This window comes from Fulmarus glacialis, unplaced genomic scaffold, assembly GCF_000690835.1.
Source record: "Fulmarus glacialis isolate BGI_N327 unplaced genomic scaffold, ASM69083v1 scaffold15678, whole genome shotgun sequence".
Taxonomy (NCBI): Eukaryota; Metazoa; Chordata; class Aves; order Procellariiformes; family Procellariidae; genus Fulmarus; species Fulmarus glacialis.
Window position 1 is genome coordinate 1 of NW_009229068.1, and position 9,129 is coordinate 9,129.

The window sequence follows — 9,129 nt, forward strand, 5'->3', positions numbered from 1 at the left end:
CCACTCGTGACGGACAGACCGATCCCCACCCCCGGACTGACCGACTCCCTCCCACCCGTGACAGACCGACCGATCACCACCCCTGGACCGGCCGACCCCCTCCCACCCGTGACAGACAGCCCCGGACAGACTGGCGTTCCCCGGGACAGACGGACACCCCTTTGGCGGGCGCGGCTCAGGGCGGCGTTCGCTCCTTCCCGCCCTCTTTCCTACAGAGAGAACAACGGAGATCGGGCGGCTGATCAGCTCCTACCTGGTGAAGGAGAAGAACCTGGAGGACCACACCGTCCACCTGCTCTTCTCCGCTAACCGCTGGGAACACGTGTAAAGAGAACGTTTGTTAAGTTGTAAAAGAAAAACGCACGGCGTTGAATCCTCACAGGGTTTTAGCTTGCAGTGGGTACAGTAGGTAGGAGAGTACGATCCTGTTTAGCAAGGGAAACGTGGCTGGAAGCAATGTCTCAGGGACTCTTACGGCTTTGGATTTAATCTTAGATCAAATCCCACAGTTTGGTTTTTTGAAATCATTAGGTGCGATATTTCCAGTCCCTGTGCCATACTGGATTGAAGAACTGGGGAGCTGAGACTGTACCAGCCTAGACGGTGAATTTACTTTCTTTCCTGAAGGAAGAGACCTTGCTTTGCAAGGAAGTCCGTGTGAGGGACAGAGTGCTTAAGGAATTGTGTCCAAACTGCCCCTCTGGCCGAAGGCTGCATTCAGCCGTAAGTGGCTGTCCTTGCTTTTGGCCCCTGAGTCTTCATGTGTGGTGCTAGGGAAATGGGTGTCGGCTGGTTTTTTTACCTGGAAATCTATATTGCGAAATGTTTTAATTGAAAAAAAAAAAACCAAAACTTTGCTGATTCTGCTGTAGTGGCGGTGCCAGGCAAACTGGGAAAGCGTAAGGCAGATGAGCGAGCTGTAATAAGAAATGTCATTGTAGTGAATAAAGGACATTTTGACCGAGGCAGAGTGTATCACAAATGTGCTGCACCACTTAAAAGGGGGAAGAGGACTAAGCTGGTCATGTCTGAATATAGTTCAGCTGTGATCTTGCCTGTAAGCCGCGGAGGTGCCTAGAGCAGCACCCTGCACTGGGGCACCCTGAACTTGGCTGTCTTGAAAGGGTGTTTGCTTAATGTCTCTTAGAGGACAGAACACAAATAGATATTTACCTGCGATTAGCATCACAGATAACCCTGACACTGCTAATGATGGCTGTTAACGATGACGTATGTTGACAGAGAAGCACTGGCCTTATGAGCTGTCTTTTCGATTAACTCCTTTCATTTGTATCACTATAAAGGAGCGTAACTATTTTCTTTTTCCTCCCGCATGGTTTTCAGACCATTGATGAAAGAGAAACTACGTCAAGGGATCACGCTTGTGGTTGACAGATACGCCTTTTCTGGGGTGGCCTTCACAAGTGCCAAAGAGGTGAGTGAGACCTACAGCAGCCCCTGCCCCTCTCTGTACGTGGGGAAGCAGCTCCAGTTGGAGGCCTGATAGAGATGCTGGTGTGCATGCCCGCAGCTCCAGAAGACTGGGGAAATGTGGATTGACATTGAGGGATGGAAGTTTCAGCTCGGTCATTGACATAATCTGTTTGCCTGGGTCCACCCCTTCCCCAGAAAGAGCAGAGAAACTCATTCGGTTACTTTTTGTAAATCTGAACAGACTCCTGGCTGTGGGGAAGCCAGCCTGTTTGACTCTGGAGAATGATTGTATGAGTTTATTTGAGATTCCCCACGCTTGCTCTGGCTGCTGGCCTATAAATTTGCAAAGAATAACAGAACCACGTACGTTGGAAGGGACCTGTGGAAGTCACGAAGCCCAACCTACTGCTGAAGAGTAAGTCTAACATCAGGCAGGCTGCTCAGGGCCACATCCAGCCAAGGTTTGAGTATCTCCAAGGATGTAGATCCACAACCTTTCTGGGCTCTTTTTTCAGTGTTTGCTCACCCTCATGGTAAAAATTATTTTCTTCATTTAGCCTGAACTTCTCATGTCCCCACTTGTGCCTTTTGGCCTGTCCCTGCTTTCAAGACAAGTTAGCTCTGTCAGCAGCCCTTTGGGTCATTCTACACAGCTGTAAGATCCTCCTGAGTCTTGTGCTCATTCTTGTGCTCTGAGGAGGCTGTCCTGCAAGATCAACCAGCTCTCCTGGGGCCTCTTTGCCTTCCATGTGAGTTTGCCAGGGCATCCTGCTAAGAAGTCGCTAATAAACAGACATCTGCTCTCCTGAAGTCCACACTGGCGATTGTTTGTCCTGTTGACTCCTCTCCAGATTTTAAACCACCGTCTCACGTTCGCTGCAGCCAAGGCTGCCCTTGACCTTCACATCTTTGACCAGTTCTTTCTTGCTTGTGAGTGAGAAATCCAGCAGGGCACCTCCCCTCGCTGGCTTATCGATCACCGTGTCAAGAATTTCTTCAGCATGCTCCAAAAACCTGGATTGCTTGTGCCCAGCAGATAGGCAGGTGGTCGACATCCTCCATGAGTACCAGGACCTGCAATTGTGATCCTTCTTCCAGCTGCCTAAAGAAGTTCCTCAACACTGTCTCTTCAGCCAGGCAGTCTGTAGCAGGCCCAACCCCAACATCACCTGTGTTACTCTGCCTCGGCTGTGCTGCTTTCAGGTAAGCCTCCATTATTGTATCATCCCCCAGCCATTTCCTCCTGGCCTCCCATCTTCAGTTCTCTACAGACTGCAAACCTTCCCCCGACATACCTAGTTTAAAGCTCTCTTCACTGGCTTACCAAGCCTGTTTGCATAGATATTCTAGTCCCACTTTGTCAGATGTATCCCGTTCCTGCTCAGCAGCCATCGATCCTCAAATTGCGTCCTGTGGTTGTAGAAGCTAAAGCCCTGCCTGCAACACCAGCTGAGAGTTGACCTACACTCATTCCTGCCCAAGCCTTTCCCTGCTTCCTGGAAGGATTGAGGAGATCCTGGCACCCCGTGCTCTGCACCCTCTCACCTCCATAGCCCTGCACAGTCACTCTTGGTACATTTAAGATCACCCTGATAGTATCACTGGTGCCCGTGTGGATGAGCAGTAAGTGGACAAGCTCCAGTGGTCTCTCCGCAGCGTTGCGGATTCACACGCCCTGATGGAAGTCTTCAAATCTGTCAAGAAGATCCGAAAGTTGGAAAGATTTGTCTCTTGTGTCCAGGCTGAAATTCCTGGGTAGGCTGAGAAAGCATAGGGTAGGTATTTGAAAAGGAGTCTCCATGGGCCCAGAAAGATCCACACTAAAGGTGCATGGTGTTTGTATTTGGGAGCAGCTTTCTTTTGGACTGATCACAGTTTTGGACTGATAACAGCTGTATGGAGACTCAGAATATGACTCGGTATTTAGCTCCGCAGAAGAGATGTTAAAATCTTTAGCTCTCTTTGGCTTCAGTGCACGTGAGAGGTGCGCAGCACCTAGCAAAATCTGGCCCCCCACAATGACCAGGACTGAATTCCCACATGATAAGCTGGGATATCTCCTTTTCAGTTTGTAAGCCTGTGCTTGGTCTTTTGGGCTGCATCTCTTCTCTGGCTGTTCCTTCCCCACCTCCCTATCTGGCTAACTAGCCTCTTCCCCTTCTTCGCATTCCTTTCTTTCACCTCAAACTCGGTTGTCTTTGTTTGGGACAGAATTTCTGCCTGGACTGGTGCAAACAGCCTGATGTTGGACTCCCAAAGCCAGATCTGATTCTGTTTCTTCAGTTAAGCCCGGAGGAAGCAGCGGAACGAGGGAACTTTGGAAATGAACGTTATGAGAGCAGCTCCTTCCAAGAGAAAGTTCTGCAGTCCTTCTCTCATCTGATGAAGGACAAGACATTAAACTGGAAGGTGAGGAAATAACCCTAACAAGCCTGTCACAGACCAGGGTGGGGGTCTCTCATGAGAGCTCCCAAACTGTGCCCATCACATCCCTGTGCTCCCCCTTCCTGCTCCTGGTCAGGGGAATGCGTTGGGGATCAGCTAGAGGCAGTGTGGCCTGTGGCTGAGAGGACACCTCCCTGTTCCAGGACACCCTACGGGGCCCCATTGGGGTGGGGGGGAAGATTTTTGGTTGGTTGGTTGGTTTTGCAAAAAAGCTTTCTGGCAATCATTCTATTTCTTAAAGACAAACTGACAAACCTGGGTAAGAAGCAGTGGGACACACCCATGCTCTTCCCTGGCAGTTTCCTTGGTATCCTGCAGCATCTGCCAAGGATTCTGGAATCCTTGGAGTTTTTTTGGGGCCCTCCTGCAGCTTGTGTCTCTCACTGACGATCATCTTCCTTCTCACATGGCCAGTTTCCATCAGCATTTGCTGTCTTACTGCTACCAGAATTCTCTCCAAATACCCGATCTTTTTTGTTCCATGCTGCTGCATCGCTTTTCCTTCTTGTTCATCTCTTGGAGCTGTTTGCAGAGGGCTGCACAGTCAGCAGCCTTATCCCAGAAGAGGAAGCGTTCTCTATTTATTCTGTGTGTAGATCACCTAGGCTGAGGTTTTCTAGTGCAGGCAGCCTGTTTATAATCTCCATCACCCTGTCAGTGCTCAATCATGAGATATAGGCAGCATCTTCTGTAGCTTTCACACAGACATAGGAGGACACAGATTATGGATAAGTCCCTACCAGAAGCTGGAGATGTATACAGATTTGCCACATGATCAGACTGCGTAAGGTAGACATAATTCTTCACAGCTTGTTTCAGGTAAACATGATTCTGTAAAAGTTTTTTTTGTGTACTGTCAGAACCTAAAGCACCTAAATGTACAACAATCACCAAACTAGGACTTTTATTCCAGTAAAAGTTATGCTAGGAAATTGCCTTTCCTACATCATGACGACTGGAAAAATAGGCTGACAGAAAACGTGTACCATAGCACAAAACCTCGAAAGAATTCATTTAACAAAAAAAGTATGCTGTCATGAGAGACAATATGGAATTCGTGTATAGTCTGCAAACCCTGATTTTTTCCAGAGATGCCAGCAGTGGAACACATTTCTTTTATTACCTGTCTTCTGTTAATTTGTCTTCTATTCCTTGCTTGAAAGGAGTTTTCACTTAAAGTATCACCAACGTGTCTGTTTAAAATACTCCAAAGTGCACAACTATCAAACAGCTATACATCAGAACAGATGATGAAGAGATGACAGGTGTCCCTGAAACGAGCACGGAAATCCAGTTTCAGTACACATTAAAGGTATAGTTAGCATTCCGGCCTCTTTGCCCCTCTGTATCAGATAGAATAACAGACATGAAACGTTGCCGAAGACCGTTCAGTCCAAGGCATGAAACGCAGCTCAGTACCATTGGTCACACAAATAAATTGAGATCAGCAAGCTGCTTGAGGACATTGTGTGAGCACAAAGGTGGGGTGCTGGCTGTGCTGTAATGGAAAGGCTACCATTTAGTCAGGAAGTCTGTTTATTGCGTATCCTCACAGCCTGCTCTTTCTCAGCAATGCTGCATGGGCCAGCGTTGCATAGGTCACTGTGACAAATCTGCACCTCTCTACATCTTTTCACCAAATCCTTTCTTCATCTTGGTCACTCCCTCAACCACACGGGAGTGATGCAGCTATTCTTTAAACATCAGGCTGAGGAACACCAGCATCGTATAGCTCTACCACCTTTACTGACCTCAGCTTGCAGTATTTAAAAAAAAAAAACACACCAACAAAGCTGAAACTAGAACATTGCATGATGGAATTTTAAAGGTTCCTACTATCATGGGTGGAGTTTATTTTGAAGAACCACTAAAGGATCAACACACTGATGTTTCTGGGGGACTACAGTAGAGGATGAAGAACATTTACCTGCCTTTAGGCCATAAGCCCTAAAGGCTGTCAGCAAACAAGATGCAGCTGCAGCAGTTTCTTCTGTTTCCCTTCATCCAGCCCCACATCTTCTTAAATGTCTATTCCTAAATAAAACAGATTTTTCCAATTCCTCTCCAAAAATAACGCACAGGAGGTATAATTCGCTTCTTTCACTGCTCACGAATAGTAACAATATTGAGTAATGGGGGGAGCAGATATAACAGCAAGGTGAGTTTTTCTCATTTGGTGTTGGTAATTGAGGAACATGTTTCTGTATTTTTTGTCTTGGAAACAGACAATAGATGCTTCAAAGAGCATAGAAGACTTGCACAGAGAAATCAAGTCCCTTGCAGAGGAAACCGTGCAGGAGGTTCAGAATAAACCTTTGGGAGAACTCTGGAAATAAAACTTTATACAGGTTATTCTTTTAGACCTAAGGGAAAACTCACCTTTTGGATCTTCCTCGCTTGCATAACTCCCCTACATCACCTTCCAGTAACTACAGCTTAGATCCCGTGTATTCTTCTGGATCCACCACGGGGCTGATGTCTTTGTGATTTTATCTGCTCCTCCCCTCCATCCTGCATAGTTCCTACTGTAGTTTATAAATGAACACGTGATGAGCATGTAACAAAATCCTTATAAAAACTCCTGTTCTAGCCCCAGTCCTGTAGTGCAGAGGTGGATATGGAGCCCAGGGCTGCCCCTGGACACAGGCAGCAGCAACAGGCAGGCAACAGCCTTCCCAGTTTTGGGGAACCACCATGTTTCTGATTCTTCTGCCTCTCTAGTAAATGATCCCCTGTGCTGAAACACAGGGGATTTGTAGAGGGCTTGCTAATAAATTATTCTTTTAAACATTTTGTACGGGGCACTTTTTTTTTTTCAGTATGATCATTTATCTTCTAGAAGGATATCTAGGAGGTAGAGGTGCTGTGGTTCAGGCGCTAAATCCAGGGAGAGCGGTTTGCTAGAGCTGTGGAATGAAGGGAGAGATGAATTCAAGTCGGCTCCCCAGCTGTTCAGTGGGAACGATACAGAAACTGAACTGCTATGAGCAGGCAGGAGTCCGAAATAGATGCATTAGCTCATAGCAAGGCCAGTTTGAAGGGCGAGTGGCACATAAATTATTTTAGACTGGTCAAGTTACTCCTGTGGCCAAGATCAGAGGAATAGTTACCTGCAACTCCTACACAGACCCCAGTGCAATTTAAACAGCCCAGCACAGGTTGCCAAACCAGATCAGCTATGAGTTCATCTAAGTCATCAGTAATGACCAGCGAACTACAATAAACTGGAGCGTTAAATCGAATCATTTGCAAGGTGCACTGAGATATGGGGATGACCAGGAGAGTTAATGTCTATCTGCTGGACAGTTAACTCGCCTTCTAGCAGTGTGGACTGGACTGATCTCCAAGCTGGCTGATACAGAGACTAAATCCTGCTCTAACTCTTAGAGAGAGGTGGATTGAACTGATCCACTAGCAGGGAGAGGAAGGTAAATGTTTAAAACAAAATTGCTAATGCAAGCATCAGATGAAATGGAAAAAGCTGTTGCCTTCACTCTACAGCTGCACAGCACTTGGTAGCAGAAACACTCCTTGTGAAGGAGTGAGCACCTCTAACACTGAAGCAACACTGGAAGAAGACACCACACAGAGAAGTCATTTAATTCATATTAGCTAAAAAGCCAGAAATATCTGCTAAAGATCTAAGAAAGCTGAGCTTAGCTCTGTTACTGGGGTTGTGTTAACACTCAGGTGAAATCTTGTCTGGCTGAGCTGTCCCTAACCATAAAAGCATGAACATGAAATAAGTAGTAACTCTTCTTGTGTACAAATCAAGAGGGGGATGTGTCCCGAGTGACTAGCCCTCAACAAAAAGGACCTGCCAATCGCAACAGAGGGTGCAGTCTTCCGATTCAACTGCTGTGTCCTGCCACTGCACAGCAAAACAGGAAAAATGGTTGTTGAATTGACTATGTTTCTGTAACATTGGCTACTGCAGAGCTGGGGTTTAAAAGGCTACCTGGAAACTGAAGCCATGAAAAGCTATCAGTTAAATAGCTAAAGAGTGGGCACACAACCTTAAAGGAAACAAGTTTCACTTTCCACCTACTTTGGAGCCTCTGCTTGGCTCCTTCCCCTCTACCTCAAAAACACACATGGCAGAGACTCACCAAAAAAGCACATGCAGTCTTAGAAAGGCTTACACTGTTTTAGAAGCAGAGAGATGCTGCACCGCTCAGCAGGGACAGCCTTCAAGTATTGTTTTGTTGCCCCACGTTCATACAACTTAAAAGGCAAGTAGCAGAATTGCTACGGAAGTGTTTTTTCCTTTTCTGCCAGCATGTCTGCAGCTGCTCACCCTCTGGGGCAGAAACAACAACTGGGCAGTCCCAAGCAGCCAGCCTCTATTCTACTGGATACACGAAAAGGAAGATAAAGTCACCGTTGCACATAGCTCAAGTCTTGCTTCCATCTGCCTTCATTACCCTTAAAAGGTAAAATCTGCAATCATTTCGACAGCGTTCCCAACCAGCACTGCAGGGTTACTAGATACCACCCGCCACCACCTTCAATTCACATGCAGGAACATTAGGACAGGCAAAGATTTTAGATCTCTTTATTCAGATACAAATTGAAAGCAGATGAATGGAGCACAGCCCCACTTCCTCTGCTGCCTCTTCCCCTAACTACAAGAGAGAAGAGGAGAAGCAGGCAGAAAGCAGCAAATAATAATTTAGTGACAGAAGCGTTGTGGTTCCCAGTTCAAACCTCTGCTTTTGGATAGCACAGGGACAGTTAGAGCATCAGTAGGTCAGTCACAGGGGAAATGAGTCATTTCTAGCCAGCTGTCACCACCCTTGGGCACAAAAGCATCAACTGACAGGTTCCAATCCTAAATGTACAAAACAAAGCCTTGTAAACAGGTTTGCAATCTGCAGCATGCACTAAGGAAACTACTTCAGCAACTTCTGTTGCAGTTTGCATTAAGACAACTCGCCTCCACGGTTTACCTTTCTCTGAATTCTGTGCAGAGAAGGGCCCCAGGCAGAGCTATCATCTTAAAGTAGCTAAAATTTCCAGTATAATTGGACCTTCTCAAGGCATTCTCTCTTTACTGCCCACTTTGGGATGATTACTTGAAATGGGTTTCTCCGGTTTAGCTCCTACAGTACCTTTGTGCATACTCTGCTGGAAGGGGGAGCTGGCAGAAGACAAAAGGAAAGGTACCCACGCAGCTAGGAAGCCTACTTGACCTCCAGGCACCTTTTCTGATTTGGAAGGGGAATGTCTAACAGGAGGAAGTTGAAGGAA

At 46.7% G+C, this 9,129-nt stretch overlaps 1 protein-coding gene across 1 annotated transcript; it reads left to right on the forward strand.

The window, feature by feature from the left end:
• Window positions 1-115: 115 nt before the first annotated feature.
• Window positions 116-6,215, forward strand: DTYMK (deoxythymidylate kinase (thymidylate kinase); the record flags this gene model as incomplete). The annotated part of the gene is made up of 4 exons (XM_009583726.1): window positions 116-324; window positions 1,345-1,435; window positions 3,646-3,843; window positions 6,105-6,215. Coding segments are annotated over 4 exons (609 nt in total), but the record flags the coding sequence as incomplete, so codon positions are not given.
• Window positions 6,216-9,129: the final 2,914 nt, after the last annotated feature.